Genomic DNA, 24,786 nt, shown 5'->3' with positions numbered 1-24,786 from the left:
CGCCCGGCACCCGCCCCAAGCAACCCAGCCCGAGCTGTGCGTGCTGCCCCCAAAGCTGGACACGGCTGTGGGGACAGTGTCCCCAGCCGGGCACGTTTCTGCCAGCGGGGCAGGAGCTCGGGGTCCCCGCGGGGTCCCCGCCGGAGCCCGCGGGTGCAGGCGCGGCGCGGGGTCGGGGAGCAGCCGTGCGGGACTCGGGGCACGCGGGGACACGCTTGGTGCCACCAGCCGCAGCTGCCCCGTGCCGCGGTGACACGGCTGCTGCCCGGGGGCACCGGGCCGGGGGGCAGCGGCCACCGGCGGCCCGGCCGGGACAAGATGGCGGCCGCCGGCCGGGACTACAACTCCCGGCAGCCCCCGCGGCGGTGACGCACGGCGCCGTGCGCGGGGCGGGGCGGGGCGGCGGGCGGCATGGCCAAGCAGTACGACATGGTGGAGTGTCCCTTCTGCGACGAGGTCTCCAAGTACGAGAAGCTCGCCAAGATCGGGCAGGGCACCTTCGGGTGAGTGTCCCGCCGCTCCCGGCACCCTCGGATACCCCCCCGCGCCCTGCCCCGGCCCCGCTCCGCGTCCCCCGGCCCGCTCCTCAGCCCCGGGCCCGTTTCTCTCCTCTCCTGGCCCCTCAGCCCCTTTCTCTCTGGCACAGCCCCACTCGGCGCCAGGCTCTGACCCCAGTCTGGAGGTGCCGGGGGGGAACCTGCAACTTTGCCGAAACCGGGCAGCTTTGTCCCAAATCCCTGTGGGGCGGTGGGAGGGCTGGGCTGGCTCAGCCGGTACCGAGGCCCTTTGTCCCGTGGCTGGGCCGGTTCCGGGCCTGGTACGGGGCTCTGGTGCCTCTTGTCCCCGGTCAGGAGCAGCTGGCTCCTTCCCTTCCTCCTCGCACTTCTCACGGATTTCTCTTTTGTCTCTTTTACAGGGAAGTTTTTAAAGCCAAACATCGTCAGACCGGCAAGAAGGTAGCGCTGAAGAAAGTGTTGATGGAAAATGAGAAGGAGGGGGTAAGTGTGGGAAGGTGGCTGGGGAACACCTGGACTGGGGGGTTGGTGGCTGAAAGCTTAATCCTTGCAGCAGCAGAGATGCGTTTTCACTCTGTTCTTTAACAATTTTGCTGCTATAACGAGGCAGAGCCGGAGCCTGTAAGGGTGCGGACGGGACCCCACCCTGTGGCCATTTTCCCCTCCTGCCGGTGGTGCGATAAGGTTGGGTCTTGTGGCTGCCACACCCAGATGGGCTGTTAGCACCTTTTCAGCTTCAAGGGTCGTTCTTGGCTGTTGCCTGGGGACAAACTGAACAGAGAGCAGCCGGGTGAGCAGTGCAGGCAGCAGGGGAGGCGGTTCTGCAGCTGGTGTCCATGTTGCAAACATGCAAGGTGAGAAGAGGAGGGAGGTGTCTGAGTGCCAGTCTCGGCCCCTCCCAGATGCCTCTATCTTGTGGCAGAATCTCTCACCAGCAGTGAGCAGACTTGGGCAATCCCAGTGTTGATGTTCTGTTTGGAAGCTCTGATTGCCCTCCCGTGCTGCTGGAGCAAGTCCCCTGCCAAGCTGCTGTGGTCATGTCTTGCCTAGTCTCCTGCAACTCCTAATCCCTGTCCTCTCTTTTCTCCTTTCCAGTTCCCCATCACAGCCTTGCGAGAGATTAAAATCCTCCAGCTGCTCAAACATGAGAATGTGGTGAACCTGATTGAAATCTGCAGGACCAAAGGTAGCTTGCAGGGATCTCTCACACTGGCTTTGTTTTCTGTCTGCCTTCCTTGGCCTCAGAGCAGGCTGGTCTTTTCTGCTGGGAGTGGGGCCCTAGAGCTGAGCACAGGCCTCAGTTCCTGCCTGGGATATGGGGCTGACATAACTGATCTTGGAAATCTGCTTTCAAATGGGTTAGGATGTTGCTGCAGCCTGGCTGGAAAAAACTGCTGGGGTGTGGCTGCACCATGACAGTGAATCCTGCCTGTGTTGGAAAAGTGTCTGTAAATAAAATCGTGCTGTAGTGACTGAAGCAGGGGGAGCTGATCTCAAGGCTTGTGCATGGTGTGTCAGGAGCTGGAGCCATTCCTCTCCATTGGGGCTTGATTTTTTTGTGGCAGCTCCAAGCTGAGGACACGGCTGGAGACTGGCTCAGTGTCCCTTTCTGTGGGCAATGGTGACCACTTGTCCTGCAAGGGCCCCACGGGGGGTGGTTTTTAGTCCTGCTTCCTCCTCACACAGTGGGACTGGTGTGCTCTGTGCACCTGGGCAGGCTCTGGTTCCAGTGAAATTTCTTTATAACACTTGCTAGTTTTTATACATTGTTCTCTTCTCTGGGTTTGTACTGGAACAAAGGGTCTGAAAATGATCACTGACATTAGAGTTAAATTTCAGTTAAATAAAAATGAAAGTGATGATGCTTTTAAAACATTCCAGTCACTGAACTGGTCGAAATCCCTGGCCTGGGACTGGGTACTTGAAGTTACTCATTTATATTACTGCCTGAACAGATACAAGTAGGAACACTGACAAAAAGTTAAATTTTAATCTATTTCCTGCCTAAACGAGTTGTGATGATTGCATGTCTGCCCTACCTAAGGTAAATGTTTTTGTAGACATGTCAATTGTTTGGGTTTTGTTTGCCTTCCAGTTTTTTCATCCCAATCCACCTTGACCTCATTTCCAGTCAAGCAGAAATGTTGCATTTACTGCTCTTAAACTTGCAGCTTTTCTCTTTTTATTTTGGAAAGGTGTGATAAGGGCTGTACCCATGTAGAGAACTGCAAAGCCAGCCTGGCTGGCAGAGGGCAGTGGTGTGGGTCCATGGGTGCTGTCGTGTTCTGGTTGGGACTTGCTGCTCAGCAGCTTTTGCTGATCACAGCTGATAAAAAAACCAGCCTTTCTTTTTGATCATGTTTTCCACTTGTGCTCTAGGAACAAGATTGAAATCAATTGCTTCCTTTGGGGTTTTCTTGCCTTCAGTAGGAGTGGGTTTTAGATCATTTAGATAATTTGAATCCAGATCAGTCTGTTTTGATAGATAGTGTTTGAGGTTGCAGAAAACCTTGTTGTTGTGTTAGACAGATTTTCTCTGTTTCTGCACTTTTCCTGGGGCTGTCTCTGCTGCCATGGGTGGTGGAGCTGGGCTGGCAGCTGGTGGTACCTTCACCTACCAGCCACAGCTGGCAGGAGGGAAACCCCACAGCTCTGAGGTGCACAGAACAACACAAAATGAAGCTTCAAAGATTTTCCTGCCCTTTCCTTTCCTCTCTGGTGGACGTTCACTACTCTGCTCCTCATCCCCTGTTCTTCCATTGCTGGTTGGGCTGTCCTGGTGCCTCTTTACATATATATAGGGACCTGCAGTGTTCTCTGTGTTCCTGTGCCCTGGGGGTTTTGTCTAGTGAGCGCTGCAGGAGCAGCAGGCTCAGAAGGAGCTGTGATGGGGCTGAAGGTCCCACCCTGACAGTCCCTCCTTGCCTCTCCCATAGCCTCCCCCTACAACCGCTGCAAGGGCAGCATCTACCTGGTGTTTGACTTCTGTGAGCACGACCTGGCTGGTCTCCTCAGCAACGCCCACGTCAAGTTCACGCTCTCAGAGATCAAGAAAGTTATGCAGATGCTGTTGAATGGACTTTACTACATCCACAGGAACAAGGTAACGGGCCAGATCCGTGCTGTGCTCGGAGGTCACTCTGCTCTCTGGGGTCTTGCAAGGAGGGAGTGTTTTCCCACGGGCTGGAGGGAAATGTTTTCTTGTCCTCCACCTCTGGAGCCTGAGCCCCCTGCTGGCACCAGACTCCTGAGGAGGGCACCGTAGCAGCTTAACTTCTCCATCTCTGTCCTCACGCAGATCTTGCACCGGGACATGAAAGCTGCCAATGTCCTGATCACACGGGACGGGGTCCTGAAGCTCGCGGACTTCGGGCTGGCTCGAGCCTTCAGCCTGGCCAAGAATAGCCAGCCCAACCGCTACACCAACCGCGTGGTGACTCTGTGGTACCGGCCCCCAGAGCTGCTCCTAGGTAGGAGGTGATGGGCTCTGCTGGCTCCTCTGCCCTTCCCGTGCCCGCGGGTGACTAACGCAGCCTCTCTGTTTAGGGGAGCGGGACTATGGTCCCCCCATTGACCTCTGGGGTGGAGGCTGCATCATGGCAGAGATGTGGACCCGCAGCCCCATCATGCAGGGGAACACGGAGCAGCACCAGCTCACCCTCATCAGCCAGCTCTGTGGATCCATCACACCAGAGGTGAGGGAGAGTGTGGGAGGACGGAGCTGTGAGGCTGTGATGAGGGCACTCCTGGGCCTGCCCTGTGCACTGGCTGCTGCACATTTCTGGCACTGGAAGTGCTCACTGCTGGCAGGGAGGCTGGGGAAGCTCCTGCAAATGCTCTTTGTCCCCTGGGAGCTGAGTGCACAGTGGGGCACTGCACTTTTCTTGCTGCTCTGTGTAAACTAAAGCTGTCATGTTACTTGCTGCAACCTCCTAAGGAGAAGAGGGTGAACTTGGCCTCCCAGACCTCCTTCAGGAGGGATGAGTTGTGTCCTTGTTTTGAGCACAGAGAGGATGCTGGTTGGTCCAAGTGGGAAAGAACAGAACATGACATGTAGGAATCTGTTCTAGCCTGTGTTTAGGGGTTGTCTCCCAGATAAACACCCTCTGAATTTCTGCTTAAAGATGAGTTTTTTTGTTTGTGTTGAGGGGTTTGTCTCAGCTGCTTTGCTTTTCACCTTGAAAAGCCTTTTTATTTCTGGCTTGTGGTTTGTGGTTTTGGCTGGGCCCTGGTGTGAGCACTCAGCCCTTTTTCAGCTCCTTATTTAAGGGCAGCTTCTTGTACCCTCTCATGGGGGATGGAGCTGAGGGACCTCTGGGTCTAGGGGCTGCCTTAGGCAGGTGGTTGTGCAGGCAGCTGCAGAGGCCTGGAGCCCATGTATGTTATGTACATACGTTGAAGGTGCTTTCAGTTGTATCTAAATACCCTGCAGTGGCCACTCCCAGGTCAAGGGTGAGGTAAGTGCTGGTGATTGCAGCAGGCTTTGCTTTCTGAGGGTAACAGATACATCCACTTGGTACTTAGCAGTAAGCTTTGTCACTTTACCTTTCTGGATGTTGTTGCTGGCCTTAGCTGTGCTCTCTGCTAGCTTTTTTGTGGGAGAACCAGAAATCCTGGGGCATGCTGCATGCTGTTCCAGCACCAGGAGGACTCTGCCCTGGCTTGTCCATGTGTCTCCAAGCTTTAGTGCAGTCTTTAGTGCCTCCTTCATGCTGAGGGAACAAGGTCTTGTGGATTGGAGGTTATAAAATAGTATTACTCTCTCTGAAGACCTCGCCCTGGTTTTGCCTGAGGGTGTTAGCATCAAAAAAAAAAAATGGCTTGTCCGCTGCTTAACTCTTTTCTTCCCAACCCTCCCTTCCTGCCAGGTTTGGCCAAACGTGGATAAGTACGAGCTGTACCAGAAGCTGGATCTCCCCAAGGGCCAGAAGCGGAAGGTGAAGGACCGCCTGAAGGCCTACGTCAAGGACCCCTACGCGCTGGACCTCATCGACAAGCTGCTGGTGCTGGACCCTGCCCAGCGCATCGACAGCGACGACGCCCTCAACCACGACTTCTTCTGGTCAGACCCCATGCCCTCGGACCTCAAAAACATGCTGTCCACCCACAACCAGTCCATGTTTGAGTACCTGGCCCCCCCGCGCAGGAGGGGGGGCCACATGCCCCAGCAGCCGGCCAACCAAGGCAGGAACCCGGCGGCCACCAACCAGACGGAATTTGACAGGGTGTTTTGAGGAGGGGCTTCCCCAGCAGGGTCCCAGCCGGGCTACTGCTCTGCAGGTTGCCTTGCAGGGATGTCCTGGTGGGGTATTTCTGCCTGGAAAGGACTTTCTTCTAGTTGAGGAACTGCTGGCTTTAACCTAGCTCTGCCGCCTCCTCCCCTTGTGCAGCAGCTCGGCCACTGCAGAGCTGTGTGACAGGAGGAGGTGACACCTGCCAGCCTGGCCTTGTTTCCCTGCAGCTTTGGCACAGCCCCTGTGTCCCCCCTGCAGCTGTCTGTATTGGTTACATTAATCTTCTGGATTGATTGTTACACGGACCTGGTGATGGAGAAAAGTGGCTCTGTCAGTGCTGGGGCTCTCAGCAGGACTGGGAGAAGCCGCCCTGGACCAAACTGGGCCCTGCTGGGAGGTGTCTCAGCTCCCTGGGTTGGTCGTAGCTTCTGCACGGTGCAGCCTTTGAACAGTGAAGTGTTGATGTAGGATGAGGCAGGTGCTTCTGAGCAATGTGGAGGTGTCCTGGAGAAGGCAGAGTCACTCTCAGAGAGCATGACTGGCTGACTGGAGTTTGGGCTCCAGCTTAGGAAGGAGCTTACTGGGCTAACCGGAGGGGTGGCTGGCAGAGCTGGTTTCTCCAGGATTTACAGTGGGAATTGTCAGTCTCTGGAACACTACACGGCGTCCACGCTTTCTTCATTGCAAACTGCAATCAGGAGCCTGGCTTGGACACCCCCTGCTGCTGCCTGCCCGGAGCACTGGCTGGGGCAGGAGCTGGGATGGGACCGGAGCTGTGTGTGCGGTCTTCAGGGATGTCAGGATGGTGTGGCAGTGCTGGGAATGCTGTGCTGGGAGAAGGGGTGACTCTTCAAGCACTTGCACATCCACTCCTCTGGCCTGGAGCTCTTTGCATGAGCAAGACAGCTGCTGCCTTCCCCTGCTGGGCTTCACAGCCCACCACGGCAGAGCCACCCACCAGGCATTTGTCTTCCACGACTGTCAGCTGCAGCTGGCCCATCTGCTCCGTGAGCCCCACGGATCCCAAGACTTTCCAATCAGGAATGTGTGCAGCATCCAGCGGGTGATAACCTTTGGCCCTGGATGGGTTGTCCATTAACCAGACTCATGGCAAGAGCCACCTTGGTAGCGTCAGGTCTCGGGGGAGGAAGCGGCCGCGAGCGGGGCCGTTCTCGGGACAGAAAGTGAGGATGATAAAGGACACGTACAAGGTAAATCTCTCTTGGTGTGGGGCTCTGACACAGCGTCTGGTTGAGGGGGGAACTTGATTTCTTTAGGAAAAAATGAAAGTTGCAAGCAATAAGCCGGTTGACTTCTGCTGATTGTGAATAAACAACCATCCCGTCCCCGAGTGGCTGGTTTTAACTTCGTGTTCATCTTCTGCCTCAACGGAACAAGCAGCTTTGGGGTGTAGAGCAGTGATTTCGTGACGGGTTGGTGGGGGTGCGGGCAGCCTTGCCTCTCCCGTGACGGGGGTCCCTGCCTCTCTCTGCCCCGCTGCCCTTCGTGGGAGGCTCCAGGGCAAGGAGCGGGAGCTGCTGCGGTGGCACCGGGTGCGGGTGGTTGTGCCGTGCCCGCCCGGCTGGGAGGGGTGGGGGGCCCCTGCGCTGGGCTGTGAGGAGGGGTGGGGGGCCCCTGCGCTGGGCTGTGAGGAGGGCTGCGGGCCCCCCCGAGCGGCGCGGGGTGCTGCGCCCACCCCTCACCCCCCGGAGCCGGGCCGGGGGGGGGGGGCCAGCAGGGTCGCGGCGCTGCCCTTCAGAAAGATGGCGCCGCCCCGCCCGCCGCGTTGCCCGTTTCAATCATGGCGGCGGGGGCGGGGGGGGGGGCGTTCCCGCCCCAGGCGGCGGCGCGAGCTCCCGGTGCGCGCGTGGCGGGATGGGGTGGCGGGGGCTGCGCGCGCTGCGCGGGGCGCTGCGGGCGGCCGGGCGCCGGTTCAGCACGCGGCCGGCGCGCGCCCCCGCCACGGACTACCAGGTACCGGCGGGGAGCGGGGCCGGGACCGCGGCGGGGCCTGGGCCGGGGTCCGCTCACGGGCAGCGCCCCGCAAATACCGGGGGGGGGGGCGGGGGGGGCCCTTCCCCAGCCTCCGCAGCGGGCGCGGGGCAGCGGGGCCGGGGCAGCGGGGCCGGGGCAGCGGGGCGCACCGCGGCCGCCCCTCCCCAGCCCTCCGCCGCCGCTGCTCCCCGTCTCCCCTCCCGCCGGGGGCAGCCGCTGCTCGACCACAGGCCCCCGCCCCCCTGACCCCGGGACCGGCCCGGCAGCCGCGGCACGTCCCGGGCAGGAGCTGCGGGTCCCGGCCCCGCGCGGTGCCCGCTGTCGGTGTTCCCGGGCCGGGGGGCGGTGCGGGAGAGCCCCCGGAGCCGGGAGCTGCCCTGCCCGCGGTCACCGGGCCGGGGGCACCGGGGCCCGGCTGCTGGAGCGGGTTGTCCCCGCACCGGGGACATGAGCCGGTCCCGTGCTGGGTCCACATCACAGCACTCAGCGGTGCCGGGGCCAGCCCCGCACCCCCCCAGTGTGGGTTCGGGGGGCTCGGTGTCCCCGCTGGCCGGTGGCAGCAGCCGCGGCTGTGTGGCCCGGTGTCCCCGGTGCGGGCGCTGCGCGGTGGCTTCGTTTGTGCCTCTCACGCAACACGCTCGGGGCGGGCACGCGGCGCTGGCAGGCTGCCGGTGGCCTTGTCCCGGCGGGTCTGCGTTACCCCGCGCCTGCCCCGCGGGGACAAGGGGCGCCCGGGGAGGGGCAAGCCCCCCCCACCGATAAGTAGCCTGTCCCCACGGTTGTCCCCGCGGTGTCCCTGCCGCAGGCTCTTCCCACGGGACCATGGCAGAGGAGATGCTGCCAGCATGGGAGGCCACGGGCACTGCTGAGGGGACCGACCCCGATGTGGTCCGTGGTGGGGGGGGGGGTGGTGGTGGGTACAGCCCTGTGGCAGAGGTGATGGTTGGCCGTCCTGACCACCCCCCGGGGGGCTTTGCAGGATGCTATCCGGACCCTCAACACCCTGCAGACCAATGCCAGCTACCTGGAGCAGGTGAAGCGGGAGCGTGGTGACCCCCAGGCCCAGCTGGAAGCCATGAGGAGCTTTTTGGAGAGGAGCGGGCTGAAGGTGAGTGGGGGGCCCTGTCCCCACCCCCCGTCCCGGCAGCAGTGCCGCCGTGCTCGGCGCTGGCTGCCGCGGGGGGTCTCATCTCACGGGGTGGTTGACCTCCCGCAGGTCGAGGACCTGGATCGACTGAACATCATCCACGTCACGGGGACGAAGGGCAAGGTGAGGCAGGCGGGTGGTGCTGGGGGGTTTGGGGAGGCTGGGGGGGGTCACCGGTGTCTCCGTTCACCCCTGCCCTGACGTGTGGGGGTTTCACACCACCGTCCCCCCCAGGGCTCAGCATGTGCTTTCACCGAGTGCATCCTCCGCAGCTACGGGCTGAAGACAGGCTTTTACAGGTGGGCAGGGGGCTCTGGGGGGCTTGGGGGGGGGCAGTGACACCACGCCTTGCTATGACACCCCCCTGCTCTGCCCCCCCCCAGCTCCCCTCACCTGGTGCAGGTGCGGGAGCGGATCCGCATCAACGGGCAGCCCATCAGCAAGGAGCTCTTCAGCAAGTACTTCTGGCTGGTCTACAACCGCCTGGAGGAGACCAAGGTGGGGGTGGTGGGGAATTGTGGGGTGTCTCCCTCCCTCGGGGACCCCCCTGCCCAGGGCCACGTGCCCCAGCACCTGCTGGGGACCCCCCGTGCTGTCCCCTTACACCCGCTCTGCCTGGCAGGACCCGGCGCACGCCAGCATGCCAGCATACTTCCGCTTCCTCACTATCATGGCCTTCCATGTCTTCCTGCAGGAGAAGGTAGGTGGTGGTCTTCTCCAGCTTGCAGTAGGGACGTCAGGTTGGTGACAACCTCAGGGCTGGAGGGGCACATGGGGTCCAGCCCCAGCCTGGGACAAAGCGGGCTTCAACTGGGCTTCATGGCCATCATGCCTGGGGGATGCTGTGCTGGGTGGATGGTCCCTCCATGAGCAGGGTGTGTGCTCAGGGTTGGAGGATTGTTGGCAGGGACCTGGCCCCACCCCTGTCCCTGAGTCCATGTGCTGCTCCCAAACACATGCTGCTGGTGGCACTGTGACAGCTTCAGTGTTCCCTTGTCCCCAGGTGGACCTGGCGGTGGTGGAGGTTGGCATTGGCGGTGCCTACGACTGCACCAACATCATCAGGTAGGATCCAGGGAGAGAAATCCATCTCCAAGGGCTGCTGGGACCTGGTGTCCCTGTGTAAGGGGACAGCGGGAACACTCACACTGCATCCCCAGGGCACCGGTGGTGTGTGGGATCTCCGCCCTGGGCATCGACCACACCAGCATCCTGGGGGACACCATGGAGAAGATCGCCTGGCAGAAAGGGGGCATTTTTAAGGTAGGCAGACCCTGTCCTCCCCTGGCTCATGGTTTCGGGGTGAGCACCCCCGTGGCCCTGAGCACCCTGTGCTCCCTTGCAGCGCGGCGTGCCGGCGTTCACCGTGGTGCAGCCGGAGCGGCCGCTGGAGGTGCTGAGGGAGCGAGCCCGGGAGCGGGAGGTGAGTTGGGTGGCACGGGGAGGTGGGACAGATGGGGGGTACCCCGTGGCTGGGGGCTCAGTTCCTCTCCCTGCAGTGTCCCCTGTACCTCTGCCCGGAGCTGGATGCCTTCGAGAGGGACCACCAGGCTCTGGAGCTGGGGCTGGCGGGTGCTCACCAGCGCTCCAACGCTGCCCTGGCCCTGCAGCTGGCCCGGGCCTGGCTGCAGCACCGCGACTGCCGGGGTAAGGCTGGGGGGGCACGGAGAAGGGCAAGGGGGTCAGACCCCACCACAGCCCTCAGGGGGTCTCAGCAGGACGCCCATCCCACCAGGTCTGGGGGAGCTGAAGGATGCGCTGCTGGACACTGAGCTGGGGGGGAGGCCGGTGCCGCTGGCCCCTGCCTTCCGACCCACCGATGCCATGATCCAAGGTACGGCTACCCCAGGACCCCCGCACTGTGTCACGGCTGGAGGGCACAGCCTGGCTGCCCACCCCTGCATTTGACTCCCATGGGGGTCCTAGTGCTGCAGGGGGATGTGGAGGTCCCAGCCATGCCCTCTGCTCCCCCCTCCAGGCTTGCGGGACACGGAGTGGCTTGGCCGGACCCAGGTGCTGCCCCGTGGTCCTGTGACCTGGTACCTGGATGGTGCCCACACCACCAGCAGCATCCAGGCTTGTGTCCGCTGGTTCCGCCAGGCTGCCCTCAACCAGGACAAGCCCTGCGAGTAAGGGGACACACACACACACACACACACACAGGGGGAGGTGCAGGGGGTCCCCATGGGGCACAAGCCACCCGCCCTTTCTCCCCGCAGTGGCTCCGAGGTGCGTGTGCTGCTCTTCAATGCCACAGGGGACCGGGACACGGCGGCGCTGCTCAAGCTGCTGGTGGTGAGGTTTTGGGGATGGGTGGGGGGGGGGTCTGGTGGGGGTGTTGTCCCTGTGCCTGAACGCCTGGGTTCTCTGCCTGTGCTTTGCTGTGGGTGCGAGAGCCACGAGGTGGAGCTGATGCCCTGTGCTGTCTGTCTGTCCACCCTGCTGTTCCTGCTTGTGCCCCACACGTGGGTCTCACGGCCCTGGGTGCAAGGGGTGCTTGGATCACCCCCCTCTCTGGACCAAAACCCCCGGAACCCTATCAATGTGGGACTAGTCCTAGTGGAAATCCCACAGGAGGGTTGTGAGGGTCTCTGTGGCACTGACCCCCTCTCCCCACAGCCCTGCCACTTCGACTACGCCATCTTCTGCCCCAACTTCACAGAGGTGTCAGTGGCCAGCAACGTGGGTGAGTGCCGGGGAGCTGGGGTGTCCCCCCCCAGACCCTCCATCCCTGACCCCTCCCCGGTCACCTCCTAATCCCTCCCTCCTCCTCCCCAGACCAGCAAAACTTCAACGTGACCGTGGAGAACGCTCTGACTCGCTGCCTGGAGAACCAGCGGACATGGACCCGGCTGCTGGAGGAGAAAGGGGGGCAGGACCCTTGGCTCCCAACCCCTTTGCGGGCAGGGGGGCTGCTGCAGCCATCTCCCTCTCCATCCCGAGGTTCCCTGCTCCTGGTCCCCCCGGCCCCACGACCCCTCAATTCCCCAGCTCTGGTTTTCCCCTGCCTGGCTCAGGCTGTGCGGTGGGTGGTGCAGGGCCGGGACCCCCGGCTGGGGGGGTGGGGGTGCTCGGGGGCTCACCCCCAGCCCGCGGCCAGCAGCGGGGCTGTGCTGCTACGGGAGGCGGCCGCTGTCCGGGTCCTGGTCACCGGCAGCCTGCACTTGGTGGGGGGGGTCCTCAGGCTGCTCGACCCCACACTGTCCCAGTAACAGGATGGTGGGGGGTGACACACACACACACACAGAGGGGGCTTGGCACCTCTTTTTACTTGAAGCGCTAGTTCTACCCCCGAGGATGCTCAGAGGTGGCCCAGGGTGGGGGGAGTCACACAGGACCCCCAACCCCATCCCAGCTCGGCCCTTTTCACCCCAGTGCCTTTCACCTGTGCTCCCCTCTCTGGGGACACTGGCCATGGGGAGGGGGGGGGGCGGGGTTATGCTTCTGATCCCCAACCCACCTTGGTGATGCTGACTGGAGGGGGGCAGCCCTCCATCTCTGGGGGGGATGGCCCAGGCTGTGCTGGGGTCCCAGTGCCTGAGGGGGTGGGCAGTTTTGGGGAGGGGGGGTGATAAGTGGGAGCCTCAGGCTGTGGTGGGGCTCGGCATGAGGGCGCGACTAATTTAACATAGGGGAGATTTTTATTATTATTAATAAGAGTTTGTAACTTGGATGGGGAGCTGGGGGGGTGTGGGGGGTGGTTTTTTGCCCATTGCCCCACAGGGGGCAGCATCCCCTCACCCCCCCCACCCCCAATAAACCTTTTGATGCTCCCAGTGCTGCCCACTGCATTCTTGGGGGGGACAGGGGAGGGGCCCAGGGGTCACCCCAAGTGCTGGGGCACATCCTGGGGGCACCCACTTTTGTCCCCCCCACCCCCATTTGATGGGGAGCCTTGAGAGGGGGGGTTTTGGCAATAGCTGCTCTCTCCACCTCCCTGGTGCACCCAGCAGTGGGGGACCCCGGGGTGGGGGGGGTTGTAGGGTTCCCCCCCTTACAGTGGGTTGCCCTTGGGAGGCCAAAGCATTCACTGAATGAGTAACGGAGGCCCCCTCTGGGCTCGGCCTGAGATTTGGGGCAAAAAAATAGCTTAATGGGGCCAGGATGGGTCCCCAAGTCCGGCAGCCAGGAGCCGGGTGGGCTCGGGGAGGGGGCCCCGTGGGGGGGTCAGGCCATGCTGCTGGTGGAGCAGGGGGTGCTCTGGGTGCTGCCGATGCTGTGGTTGGTGCTGCTGCTCTTGGAGGCCGGCGCCGTGCTGGAAACCGGCTGCAGTTTGGAGATGGGACCTGGTTCACACCGCAGGGCCCGGGGGAGACACATCGAGGGGAAACCAGACTCAGGGTGGCCAGTGGTGGCCATGGCTTGTCCCCACGGGACCTTCCAGCCCCCACATGTGATCCCTCCCGGATTGTTCCCTGAGCCCCAAGGGTGGAGATGGGCATAGGGGACCTCAGTGGCACTGGGGGCAGGGAGGACCCTGGGGAGCACGAGGCCAAGCAGGGGCATTGCCCCATGGCACTGCCAGGGGGGGCCTTATAGATGATGCAGCCCGGTCCCTTGCTCACCCACGGACCTCGGCCAGGTGGCTCTGGGGCAAGGGGGATGTGGGCAATTCAAGGATATGCAGGTGCCCCCACCCCCCCATCCCACTGTAGGGGTCCCCCAGGGTGGTGGGATACTCACGGGTGTGGGAGTAGATGTACCAGAGCCCGGCAGTGAGGAGCGCCCCGATGAGGAAGGCGCCGAAGGTGATGCCCAGGACAGCAGCCAGTCCCAGCCCCCGGCCTGCGGGGGGATGAGGCTGTCAGCACCGCCAGGGGACACAGTGTTCCCCTTCCCGCTGCCACTCCCATCCCAGCCCCCAACTCACTGTTAGGTGGCCGCCAGCCATCCTTCACCGTCACCTCCAGGACCTTCTCAAAGATGGTGTTGTTCTGCAGAGGGGAAGGTTGGGGTGAGAGCGGGGAGCCCCGTCCCACCCCGTCCCCTCCTGCAGCCGTGGCAGGGGACAGGGCTGGGATCCCCCAGGCTCTTTGGGGACCAGGGATGACAGAGCCCAGCTGGGGGACAAACTCGCCAGGTTGTGAGGAGGTGGGGGCATCGTGGGGTGGGTAGGGGGGGGTTACTAAACTGACCTGCAAGCCAGCCTTGCACTTGAGGGTGGCGGAGAAGGGGACACGTCCACCCTCGGGGACGGTGTAGGTGAAGCGGAAGCGCCAGACCTTCCTGCCGCGGGTGCCAGGGGGACCCTCCAGGACAGCCACCCCTGCCCCCTGTGCCTCCCCACCCTGCACCAGCAGCTCTGGCTCCCGGCCTGGCACCACCAGCCAGCACTCCTTCAGCTGCAGGTCGGCTGGATGGTCCTCCCAGCGCATGGACGCCTGCCATGGGGACAGCGGGGACGTGTCATCAGGGACACCAGCCCAGGGACCCCCCCGCCAGCCCCAGCGCTGAGCTCTAGTGGTACCTGGACAAAGGCCTCCTTGTTGACCTCCAGCTCTGTCTGTGGCACCTCAAAGGCAGCGGAGGGGAAGAGGCGCAGGAAGAGCTCCCGTGGGATCTTGCACTGGAAGGCCACCTGGGAGCAGGGACAGTGGGATAGTGCTGAGACCAGCCCCGGCATCTGGCGGTGGCACCAGCACCCTCCTCCTCCCAGGGTCCCACCCTGGACCTGCCAGGAAGACTTGATCTTACCCGCACGCTCCGGAGCACTGTGCCGTTGGCCAGGTTGAGGATGAGCTGCAAGAAGGTGGGGAAGGGTGTGTCAGCCACCTGGGCCCCACTGCTGGGGTCTGGGATGGGATGCAGGGGGTCCCATCATGGGATAGGATGGGCCAGAGGTGAGTGTCCCACCTGGGGGTCCTCACCCCCATCTCTGCCAGCATCCAGGCACAGCTCAGCCCTTGGCTGCAGTGGGATGTTTTCAGATGTGCAGAAGCAAGGAGGTCCCAGTGGAGAAGCCTCCACTGGGCACCAGTGGGGCTGGGCCCCCCCTCACCTCGTTGTTGGCATGGCCCCTGCTCTCCAGCGAGGTGCCGCAGTGGCTGAGGGGGGTTTTCAGCATGAAGTGAGTGGCATTTTTCTCTGCCTGGCAGCTGATGTCCCTCAGGGTCATGTTCACCACATCCTTGATGGGCTGAAAGAAAAGTACCTGGTGGTCAGCCACTGCCTGGGGATCCCATCCCCAGCCCCCCCAGCACCCGGAGCAAGATGTGATCCCCCCCCCTGAGCGATGCCACTGGATGACAGGGACAATGACACCCCTCCCCTGCCTTACCTCCAGGTGGGACCTGGCAATGACAATCTCCATGGTTTCATCCGTGCACTTCCAGGGGTGGAGCATGAGCAGCAGCACGTTGGGCAGAGAGTCAGTGCTGGGGGCTGGGAGAGCGGATGTCGTGGGTGCCCTCCTGACCACCTCTGGGATGGGGAGATGGGGGGAGAAAAGCTGAGCAAGAGCCGTGGGACCTCCCCATCCCACCCAACCCGAGGGCACCAGGGACTTTACCATGCTCCTGGATCTCCAGGCTGATGTGGGCACTGGTGGGGATGGTGGAGTAGGAGGCGATGACGCTGTAGTTCTTCTCGAAGGCTTTGGCCACCAGGCCCTGCTCTGTGTCAGGCAGGAGCTCCCCAGGGAGCAGCCGAGAGGAGATGGGAGCGATCTTGTAGTTCCCGGAGACCTACGGGGGGTGGGGCTGAGTGGGGATGGGGGCAGCTGGGGATGGTCAAGGGAGGGACAGCCTCTGGGTTTGTCCCTGTTAGGTGGGCTCACAGCAAGGGGGCTGCCACCTCCCCAATGTCCCCAGGTGTCCTCCCTCCACCCTTCAGTGCTACCAGCCCCCTTGGTGGGGTTGTGGGGACAGACACACGTCCTGCTCAGTCCTACCAGGAACTGGATGTGGCAGTTGTTGACGGAGAGGGACCAGGTGAGGTTGGTCCGGCTCTGCAGGATGAGGATCTGGTTGCTCTCCACTCTCTCGGGACAGCTCAGGGACAGGTTCACCTCTGTGAGAGGGGACCTGCAAAACCACGAGACCACCCCCCGCACCCAGCATCAGCCTCCTGCACCATCGGATCCCATTGGATGGGGGGGACTCTGCCTATGGGATATCCCAATCCTTTTCTGCTGATCTCCAGCATGTCCCACCACCTGTGCCACGATCTGTCCCACTGCCTCTCATACCACCTGTGCCACCACTTGTCCCAGGGCCTGGGCCACCCCTCAGGGATCCCACCACCCACACCACGTGGTACCTGGGCTCGTGCTGCAGCCGGATGATGTGGGCAGCCCTGGTGCTCTGGGCATCCCCACGTGAGCAGCCCTTCATCCCGTGGAAGAAGACCTCGGTCTCGAGGTGCGGGGCGGCATCAAAGTGCTCCTGGGGGACACAGTCCCGGGGGCTGCCAGTGTCTGCAGAGGCAGAGGAAGGGTCACCAAAACCGAACTGGGCTTGGCGGGTGGGGAGATGCTTGGGGCCAGCCCTGATGCTCCAAGCCAGGTGGCTTTGGTCCCTGTAGCATCTCCTGTGGGACCAAGCTTCACTACGGTGTGTTATCACCCTTCGGAAGCAAGGAGAGCATTACTGCCCACCCTGCCCATCCCTCCCACCCCCAGCACCAGCCCCCAGCACCACACACCTTCTCCCAGGCGCAGCTGCACCCGGCGGGGGTCCCGCAGTTCACTGTAGGACGTGATGCCCCCATAGGTGCTCTGGGCCCAGGCCAGCAGCTGCCCCGTGCTGGTAGCTGCAGGTGGCTCGGAGCGCTGTGTCACGGTGGTCCCCAGGCTGAGGTGGGCATCCTGCAGGGCGAGGGGCAGCCTGAGTCAGGACGGGGGGGCAAGGAGCATCCTCCCCCCGTGTGGGGAAGGTGTGGAAGCCCTTCCTCCAGCATGGAGGATGTGGATGTAAAGCTAAGCCAGGTGGGCATCCCTGGAGCCCCCTGGCTCCATCATGGCTGGGGATCACCCTGCATGAATGGGGGGTCTTGGGACCGGGGGCTGGGAGGGGCGTGGGCGGCCGGCGGCACGCGGAGAGCTCGGCCCACTTTATTATTAGCTGCAAACAAAGCAGGAGGTTTATTTTGCTAACAAAGCGCCGGGCCCCGGCTCAGCTCACTGGAGCCAAACCCCATCCCTGACCTTCCTCTCGCCGGCTGGAGGAAACGGGAGCTTTTTCCAGCCCTGTGCGTCATTCCCTGCCCAGCCAGCCCCGTGCTCAGCGCCGCCGGCAGCAGCTGGGCGGGTCCCCTCCTCCCTGGGGCAACACGAGCTTCATCTCCAGGGATGGAGGACCAGTCTCCTCCAGGGCCACCCCACGAACACCTCCGGGGATGGTCCCAGCCCTGCTGCCTCCCGCGGTGGTTGTGCTGCAGCACTTACGGTGCGGATCAGCAGGTCTGGGCACGGGGAGGTGATGGTGGCCGAGCAGTGGGCACACAGGAGGACGAGCACCGCTGGCCGGGTGCAGCCAACAGCTTGTGGCACGACCGACACCTTCAGCGGGAGGGCAGGTGCCTGGGGGGAAAGAGGAGAGTGTCACCACCGATGTCACTGAGCCCCAAATGCTGTCATCTCCCCGGCTTTCCCCCCAGCCACCCCACCTGTCCCCATAGCTGATGGCAGCAGGTAGAGCCCTTGGGCTGGCTGCCCCATCCCTGGACGTGTTCAAAGCCAGGTTGGATGGGGCTTGGAGCAACCTGGTCTACTGGGAGGCTGCCCATGGCAGGGGTTGGACCTAGATGAACTTTAAGGTCCCTTCCAACCCAGACCAGTCTGTGATTTTATGATCCCTACACTGGGATCCATGGCACCCCCATAGTGGGAACTGGGGCATCCTTGCATGAGGGACAGGGTAATCTGTGTACTGGGCACCAGGGTGTCACCCCACTGGGGACTGAGCTGTCCCCACACCAAGGACTGGAGCATCCCCAGCCTGGGGCCACGGCATCCCCACCCCAGGCACTGGGGACACCCCCTTGCAGGTTTTCCCAGCCCCATCCTGGCATCATGCAGCCTCTCCAGGCTCGGGACCAACCGTAGCGGTGGCAGGGATGCCAGGGGCACAGCGGTGGCCGCACTGCCCGGTGGCCTCCAGCAGGAAATCCGGACGGGGAAGCCGAAACGCCGGGCTCTCCGTTTGGCACCCGCCGCAGGGACCACGGCTCGCAAAGCGCTGAGCCAGGCGAGGGCAGGGAAGCCAGGCGGGAGCGGGGCTGGAAGCAGCCGCCGGCGGGACGGGGCTGTGGGCATCCTGGCCTGGCGGTGGCCCCGTGGCAAGCGTGGGTGGCCGGGGACCCCGGGTGGCCCCGGGTGTCGGGGAGGAGCTGGCGGCTGTTTTTCCTGCCGCGTGTTTTGCGGAGCTCCCATTGTTCGGCTGCGCGAGCGGCGGGAGCCCCGGCGCTGCCTTCGGGGGATGGGGCTTCTTGGTTGTTTTTTTTTCTTTCCTTTTTTTTTTTTTTTGCATCATGGGGATCTGCTTATAGAAAGCAGCTTCCAGTAATTCTTCTTGAAGTGGAGCCGCGTCCCTGCCCGGCTCCCCTTGTGCGTCGGAGGGCTCGGTGCCGCAGCCGTGACATCAGTGCGTGTCCCCCCCCGCCGCCGGTGACAACCTTGGGGCACCCGCGGCCGTCAGAGTGTGCCAGGGACAGGTCACACCGTGCTGGGACAATGGGGCGCTCACAAAACCCACCGCCCTCCGCCCCCCCGCCCCCCCCGCCCCAGCTGCTCCCAACCCAGCTCCCAGGAAGCAGAACTGTGAGAGCAGGGAGGGGGCAGGGGTTAAGGGAGGGTGACACCAGGTTTCCACTTGCTTGGTTGCTGTCAAGTGCTGTACTTACTTCCATTCCTCTCTCCATCCCTCCTTCCATCTCTCCATCCTTCCATCTCTCCATCCCTTTATCTCTCCATCCCTCTTTCCATCTCTCCATCCCTTTATCTCTCCCTCCATCCCTCCCTGGCACAGTCCCCATCGGGTGCCCATGGCCCTCTCCTGCTCCTGAGCCAGGCCCTGGCCACTTCCCTAGGGAAATGGGTTCCTGGGACACCCAGCTCAGGGACAGCTCCGGCAGTACGGGCTGTTAGAGAAGTTGCCTCTAAGGACTTTAAATCCCTGTTGGGGCCAGAGCTGCCCGTGGCTGTGCTGGGAGGGGAAGCTCAGCAGAGGCTCTGTGAAAAAGGTTAATTCAGGTCCTTTCGCTGTGCCTTAGTTACAGGAAACGGTTTCATCAGCCCAGACACCCTGTCCAGCAGGGACAGTGCTGGGGTGACAGTGCTGGGGTGACAACAGTGCCAGCGTGATGACAGTGCCAGGGTGACAGCTGGGACCCCACTCGCTCACCTTGGACCACTGAACGCTGAGGACATGCACTTCATGGCTGGTGCCCACGGAGCTGCTGCTGACACAGCCCCGGGGCACCGCGCTGGTGGCGTAGGACAGGGTGATGGGCGGCTCCACTGTCACCGGCTGCAGGTCACAGCCCTCGGCTCTCCCGGGGTCTGGGTGGAAAAACAAGCGACTGTCAGTTCCTGCCACGCAGATGTGGGGACACGGAACGTGGGGGTGACACGACAGGAGGGGACGCACGACACGGGGTGCGGCGCCACCGCGGTCCCGCCACCGGCACAGAGCCCACGGGACCATCTGCTACGTGTTTGCTCGGGGCTCGTCTGCCTCTGCTGGCCCCGGCACAATCACGTTAATGACCCTTGGATCCGGGCTGGAAAAGAATCTGCTGTCCCCACCGCCTGCCAAAACTCGCGCCCGGCTGCCCCGCAGGCTGGGGAGGTGGCGGAAGCCCCCCCCTGCTGTGTCCCCCCCCCCCACCCGTGCTGCAGGAAAGCGGGAAGCTCAGGTATGGAAATGGCCGTGAAGCTCATCCTCTGCGGGCGCCGAGGCGCGAGCTGCGCCCCAGCCCCGACCCCCCCGCCTGGCGCACGAGCGAGTGGGGCCAAGGGAAATCCTGAGTGCAAACAGCCGCTTCAAGGCCTGATCCTGTAAATCCCCGCTGGCCTCGGTTGTTTTCTCTACTCTGGGCAGCTCTGCTGTGGCCGGGCCGTCCTAGAGGTGGCCCCTGAGCTGGGAGGTGTCCTGGGGACCAGCTCGCGCCCACAGGTGCTCCCTTGCACGAAGGTGGGCAGGAGGGAGTCCCAGAGCCACGGCCAGGGGCTCCCCATAGCTTCATGGTACTTGGGGTGCGAGGTGACCACCGAGCTCCATCCCTGCCCATCCTCCTCCACTCCTCATGGCTCCAGCCACCCTGCTGGGAAGTGACAGGACCGTGTGCCAGGGCAACCCAGCTGCCCCCATGGGGACCAGGGCTAGACAACACGATGCTCCAGGTGTTGAGGCTTTGGAAGGCAGCAAAGGGACACCCAAGCCACGCGGTGCCCATCTCAGCATCCCTGGCCAGCATCTTGCCATCATGGTGGCTCGGCCACGGCGGTGGGGTCACGGCGCAGACCCCCCAGTGCCTGCCAAGGGCCCACACATTGTCCGGCGCTTCCTCCCCCCCGCGCGGCCGCCGGCAGCATCGGGAGGAAGATAAACAGCCGCTTATCTGGGCGCCACAGCCCGCGCTCCTCTTCCCCTCCGCTCCTGCCCCGACGGCACCAGGCACAGCCACACGTGTCCCGGCACGGCCGGGCAGAGGACGGGCAGCTCATCACACCTCTGGCAGCATCCCGGGGGGATGCTTGGCAGGGCCCGGGGGCACAGGGCCGGGCTGGCCCCCGGTGCGGGGCAGGGATGGCAGGGGCCGCGGGGCAGCGGTGCCAGGCGGGCACCGCCAGTCCCTGGGGAAGGCAGCGGGCTCCAGCATTATGTCAGGATCAGATAAGGGGGCTCAGCTGGGCCGCCGGGGCGATCAGATAAGGGCCCTGTTATTTTTGTACTCCAGGAAAGGGAAAAAAAAAAAAAAAGGGAAGAAAGAAAGAAAATCCACTTTATGTTTTTCCAGCCGCCCGCCCTCTCCCTTGCTGTGTCTCAGCCGAGAGCAGGGACTGGGGACGGTACCACCGCGGCTCCTCAGCAGGTCTGGGCCGATTCCTGGTTTTTGGGAGCAGATCAAAGGCCCCGTGTGAGAGCAACCAGGCCGGAGGTGCAGGGCTGGGGTGGCTCCAGCAGCGCAGGATGCCCCATGGGACGGGCAGCGCCACTCTGGCATCCCAGCATCCGGCCGTGCTGCCTCGGCACTTGAGTCATGAGCTGGCCGGTCTCAGCCCAGGTCAGGGATGAGGATGGTCCCAGTGCTGCCGACTCAGGCAGGAGGTTGTCACCCTCCCCTTCCCTGTCAGACCATGCGGGGGTGGCACTGGGGCTCGGATAACAGGGTGGATGGAACCAGGCTTGAGGGTTGATGCAGGACACGTCATTGCTGCCTCTCTCAAGTCACCTGGGTGCCAAGCAGCCTCTTCCCAGGGATGGGAAGGGATGATGCAGCACTGTGCTTGTCCTGTGAGGAGCAGCACTGTTCCCTGCTAGAGGGGGCCAGACACCCCTCTGATGTTCATAAACTCCCTCTCAGCATTGCACTTGCAATGGGCACCCCAAGACCCGTGGGTCCCTGCAGGGGAGAGGCAGCAGCCAGACAGGACATGGCATGTGTGGCACAGGTAGGCAGGACAGGGTCCATATGGCACAGGTAGGCAGGACAGGGACCATATGGCACAGCTACTCAGGATGAGGACCACATAGCATAGCTATAAAGGACAGGATCATAGGGCACAGTCACATAGGACGGGGACCTTATAGAACAGCTGCACAAGTTTGGGATGGCATGGCACAGATGAATAGGACATGATCTATATGGCAGAGTCACACTGGACAGGGATCACACGGGCACAGTCACATACAACAGGGACTGTACAGCTCAGGACAGTGCCTGTATAGCACAGCTCCATAGGACAGGGACCATATAGCAGTTAGGACAGCTACAGAGGACAGGGATGGTATGCAGTAGCTATATAGGATGGGGACTAGGGACTATATAGCACAGCTACCTAGGACAGGGATCATATGGCACAGCTACACAGGACTCAGCCCATAGAACACAGCCATATAGGATGGAGACTAAACAGGACAAAGGACACAGGCTGCGTGGCACAGCTACATAGGGCTGAGATGACATTGCACAGCTGTGTAGGATGGGGACCAGATGGTCTATCAAGGGACTACACATCACAGATAGGGAGGACAAGGCCTCTACGGCACAATGAGAAAGGATGCAGACCATATGGGACAGCTGTAGGATGGGGACTGAAGGGCACAGCTATAGGGGACACGAACTCTCTGGCAGAGCTATGGGACAGGGACCGTACTGCGCAGCTACACAGGACACAGAACTTACTGCATACACGTAGGACGGAGACCCCGTGGCAGAGCTGTGGGGACACAGCCCTCACAGCACAACCTCTCCGGACAGGGACCACCCGGCACAGGCGCCAGGCAGTGAGCAGAAGGTGACAGCAGACACCGAGCCTGGCCGCGGGGACGCCCCGGCAGCGCTCACCAGCGCTGGCCCCGCGGTGGCCGGGAGGGACCGACCCAGCCAGGACAGGCAGTGCTGCCGGTCCCGGACCCCTGGGCTGCCGCCGCCTTCCCGGTTCCCTCTTCCCCCTTTGCCTCTGTCGGGGGGGGGGGTCGCGTCCCACCTCCCCCAGCTCCCTGCTTCCCAGCACGGGTGTCCTCGGGCATGTCCTCCCCCTTGAAATCCTCCCTGTGGCTTTGCAGGGACCTCAGGGAGGGCTTTAGTGCTTCCCTGCCCGACCGCGCCGGACACGGACGAGCCCCCAGCTCTGTCCCCACGGCCCACGCGGGGCTTCACAGGGTTTTTCCCGTTCCTTCCCCCTGCACACACCCCGCGGTTCCGGGAGGCCAAGGAAGTCACCCCAGGACCCCCCGGGTGCCACTGCCTCAGCCGGGGCACAGCAACGACGCCTTCGACACCTCCCGAGCCCCGGTGACGCAGTCTGGATTTCGGGGGGTCCCAGGGCTGGGCTGTGCGTCCCTCCGGGGCTGGGAGGGTGTTTGTCCCTCCTCACCACCGCGGCTGCCACACAAAACCTTCTCTCCCGGGGGTGACACTGCTCACGCTGGGACCCATCACTCGCTGGGGACACGGAGTCCCCTCAGCCCGGGACGGAGTCACCACCGGGTCCCACCACCGCCGCCGTACGGAGAGTCCCGTCCAGGGGGTCCCAGCCCGGTACCCACCCTTCCACACCCCACTCACCGGGTCGGCCGAGCAGAGCCAGCAGCAGCGGCAGAAGCGGGGCGGCGGGGGGGCCCATCTCCAGTGCGGCCGCTCCCCGGGAGCCAGCGCCGAGTGCCGGGCGGCGGCGGCAGGAAACCGACTCCCTTCGGAGGAGGGTCCGCGGGCGGCGCGGCCCCGAGCCGGGAGGAAATGCCGCTGGCGGCGCTGGGGCCGTGCCGGCGGCGGGGGGGGGGGTTGCACAACCGGGGGAGGAAGAGGAGGGACCCTCCTTCCCCGCCTCCACCCCCCCCCCCAGGAGGCGCCGTGCCTCAGTTTCCCCACAGAGCGGTGCGGGGTTATCGGCCTCGGAGGGTTGCGTTAGAAGTGCCCCCAGCGGTGGGGAGGAGGGCACTGGCACCCAGGGCTGGGTGCCCCCAGGGATCTCCCTGGGCACTGGTGAGCAGAGGGGTGGGACATGGGGGTTCGAGAGGGTCGTGGGGGACCCCCTGCCCCTTCCAGAATATGCTCATGTACCCTGCTGCAGCACAGCCCGACCTGCAGGGTGAGGAGGGGGCTGCCCCAGGTGATGGGGGCAGGACATTCAGCCCATGCTGCCCCCAGCCAGCACCCAGTGGGGTCACCTGGCTGCCTCCCAGCACTGGATGCTCACTCTGGGGCTGCGGGGCAGCAGAGGACCCCACAGCAGAGCTGCCTGCCAGTACCCTTGGCCAGGCCACAGCCGGGGGCTGCCTGGACACCCATGACCCTGGCAGTGATTTTGGGGCTGGGGGGGGTCCCCCGGGAAGAGGGCTGCAGGGGTGAGGGGTAACAGCAAAGCACCACTGAAGTGGAAGACACAGGAGGGGCTGACAGCACCCAGGGAGCCCCTTTTGCACCCCTGCCCTGTTCCTTCCACAGGGAGCAGTGGGAGGTGAGACCCCTCAGGTCACAGGCTGGGCTCAGGACTCCGGGGGTGGTCTCCACCTCTAGCCTCGTCTGCGGGCAGGGAGACGGCCTGGGGACCTGCCAGGGAAGCCAGCGAGGCCTGTCCCCAGCAGCCAGGATGTCCCCGGAGATGTCCGTGACCCTGGGGTGAAAAGCAGGCATCTCCCATGACAGAGCACTGCCATCTCCTGGGGACGGCGGGGACGGGAGTGCACCCGGGGATGGGGACCGGGAGCAGGCACAGCCACCTCCGGCCCTTCTGTGCTCCCCTCCCTGCCGTGACACCGCGGGGCCATCAGCAAGAGGGCAGGGGGATGGCGGTGGCTGCAGGGTGACAGAGGGGAGCTGCGGGGTAGCCACAGGTCCAGCCTCGTGCTCCCAGCTCAGCCCTAGCACAGCATCTTCCCCCCTCTGCAGCTTATGGGGCAAGCCTCAAACTTTCCCTCCAGAGGAAAAGCACCTAAAAACCTGTCACCAAGCCCCCAGGGCCCATTCCGGGGAGGAGGGCTGGGTGCCTGGCAGGGCACCACAGGGTCCCCTCTCCCAGCCCCACCACCCTGCTCACCACCTGGGGAAATCGAGGCACACTCACAGCACACCCAAGGATGGAGGCACAAGGCAGATGGGTCCCCCCACTCCCTGCTGCAGATCTTTAGGCCAATAGCACCCCAAACTGCTCACCCCCCCTGTCCCCGTGTCCCTGCTGGCCCCCGCCAGGCCCAGCCTGGCTGGCAGCAGCCCAGCCCCAGCCGGATGG

The 24,786-nt window shown here is 63.3% G+C and overlaps 4 protein-coding genes across 6 annotated transcripts in view; 2 read left to right on the top strand and 2 right to left on the bottom strand.

Moving 5' to 3' along the window:
• ST6GALNAC4 (ST6 N-acetylgalactosaminide alpha-2,6-sialyltransferase 4) overlaps window positions 1-24,786 on the bottom strand; it is a 44,510-nt gene that overhangs the window by 4,452 nt on the left and 15,272 nt on the right. The gene's annotated exons all lie outside the window — the stretch shown is intronic.
• On the top strand, window positions 386-7,100 carry CDK9 (cyclin dependent kinase 9). The gene is made up of 7 exons (XM_051636310.1): window positions 386-503; window positions 917-998; window positions 1,611-1,701; window positions 3,452-3,618; window positions 3,814-3,985; window positions 4,062-4,210; window positions 5,384-7,100. Exons 1-7 carry the CDS (start codon window positions 412-414, stop codon window positions 5,747-5,749), a joined length of 1,119 nt encoding a protein of 372 aa, XP_051492270.1. The 5' UTR covers window positions 386-411; the 3' UTR covers window positions 5,750-7,100.
• FPGS (folylpolyglutamate synthase) lies at window positions 5,807-12,667 on the top strand. 3 transcript variants are annotated; one of them, XM_051636292.1, is made up of 15 exons: window positions 5,807-6,960; window positions 8,724-8,852; window positions 8,961-9,014; window positions 9,126-9,190; window positions 9,275-9,389; window positions 9,514-9,591; window positions 9,895-9,956; window positions 10,052-10,154; window positions 10,237-10,314; window positions 10,391-10,538; window positions 10,627-10,725; window positions 10,870-11,020; window positions 11,111-11,186; window positions 11,511-11,577; window positions 11,670-12,667. In XM_051636292.1, the coding sequence occupies exons 1-15, from the start codon at window positions 6,940-6,942 to the stop codon at window positions 12,101-12,103; spliced, it is 1,680 nt and encodes a 559-aa protein (XP_051492252.1). In that variant the 5' UTR covers window positions 5,807-6,939; the 3' UTR covers window positions 12,104-12,667. The 3 variants fall into 3 exon arrangements, with proteins under 3 accessions (XP_051492252.1, XP_051492250.1, XP_051492251.1); XM_051636290.1 differs by lacking the exon at window positions 5,807-6,960 and adding an exon at window positions 7,604-7,723; XM_051636291.1 differs by lacking the exon at window positions 5,807-6,960 and adding an exon at window positions 8,517-8,632.
• ENG (endoglin) lies at window positions 12,514-23,299 on the bottom strand. Its single transcript, XM_051636289.1, has 15 exons — window positions 23,124-23,299; window positions 19,232-19,389; window positions 17,275-17,409; window positions 16,533-16,695; window positions 16,149-16,305; window positions 15,781-15,913; window positions 15,400-15,574; window positions 15,169-15,311; window positions 14,890-15,027; window positions 14,586-14,630; window positions 14,359-14,469; window positions 14,027-14,272; window positions 13,762-13,825; window positions 13,575-13,676; window positions 12,514-13,177 (listed from the first exon to the last, which is right to left on the bottom strand). Exons 1-15 carry the CDS (start codon window positions 23,179-23,181, stop codon window positions 13,059-13,061), a joined length of 1,947 nt encoding a protein of 648 aa, XP_051492249.1. The 5' UTR covers window positions 23,182-23,299; the 3' UTR covers window positions 12,514-13,058.

This window comes from Apus apus, chromosome 19 (assembly GCF_020740795.1).
Source record: "Apus apus isolate bApuApu2 chromosome 19, bApuApu2.pri.cur, whole genome shotgun sequence".
NCBI classification, from domain to species: domain Eukaryota; kingdom Metazoa; phylum Chordata; class Aves; order Apodiformes; family Apodidae; genus Apus; species Apus apus.
The sequence above is the reverse complement of the archived record's forward strand: the minus strand, read 5'-3'. Positions and strand labels throughout refer to the sequence as shown.

Coding starts and splice junctions, on each gene's coding strand:
- CDK9 (XM_051636310.1), top strand. CDS start 412: ATGGCCAAGCAGTACGACATGGTGGAGTGTCCCTTCTGCGACGAGGTC. Junction 999..1,610: donor TGGAAAATGAGAAGGAGGGG/GTAAGTGTGGGA, acceptor TCTCCTTTCCAG/TTCCCCATCACAGCCTTGCG. Junction 4,211..5,383: donor GTGGATCCATCACACCAGAG/GTGAGGGAGAGT, acceptor CCTTCCTGCCAG/GTTTGGCCAAACGTGGATAA.
- FPGS (XM_051636290.1), top strand. CDS start 7,625: ATGGGGTGGCGGGGGCTGCGCGCGCTGCGCGGGGCGCTGCGGGCGGCC. Junction 7,724..8,723: donor CCCCCGCCACGGACTACCAG/GTACCGGCGGGG, acceptor GGGGCTTTGCAG/GATGCTATCCGGACCCTCAA. Junction 10,155..10,236: donor AGAAAGGGGGCATTTTTAAG/GTAGGCAGACCC, acceptor GCTCCCTTGCAG/CGCGGCGTGCCGGCGTTCAC.
- ENG (XM_051636289.1), bottom strand. CDS start 23,181: ATGGGCCCCCCCGCCGCCCCGCTTCTGCCGCTGCTGCTGGCTCTGCTC. Junction 15,312..15,399: donor CCTGGAGATCCAGGAGCATG/GTAAAGTCCCTG, acceptor TCCCCATCCCAG/AGGTGGTCAGGAGGGCACCC. Junction 14,470..14,585: donor CAGTGCTCCGGAGCGTGCGG/GTAAGATCAAGT, acceptor CCCTGCTCCCAG/GTGGCCTTCCAGTGCAAGAT.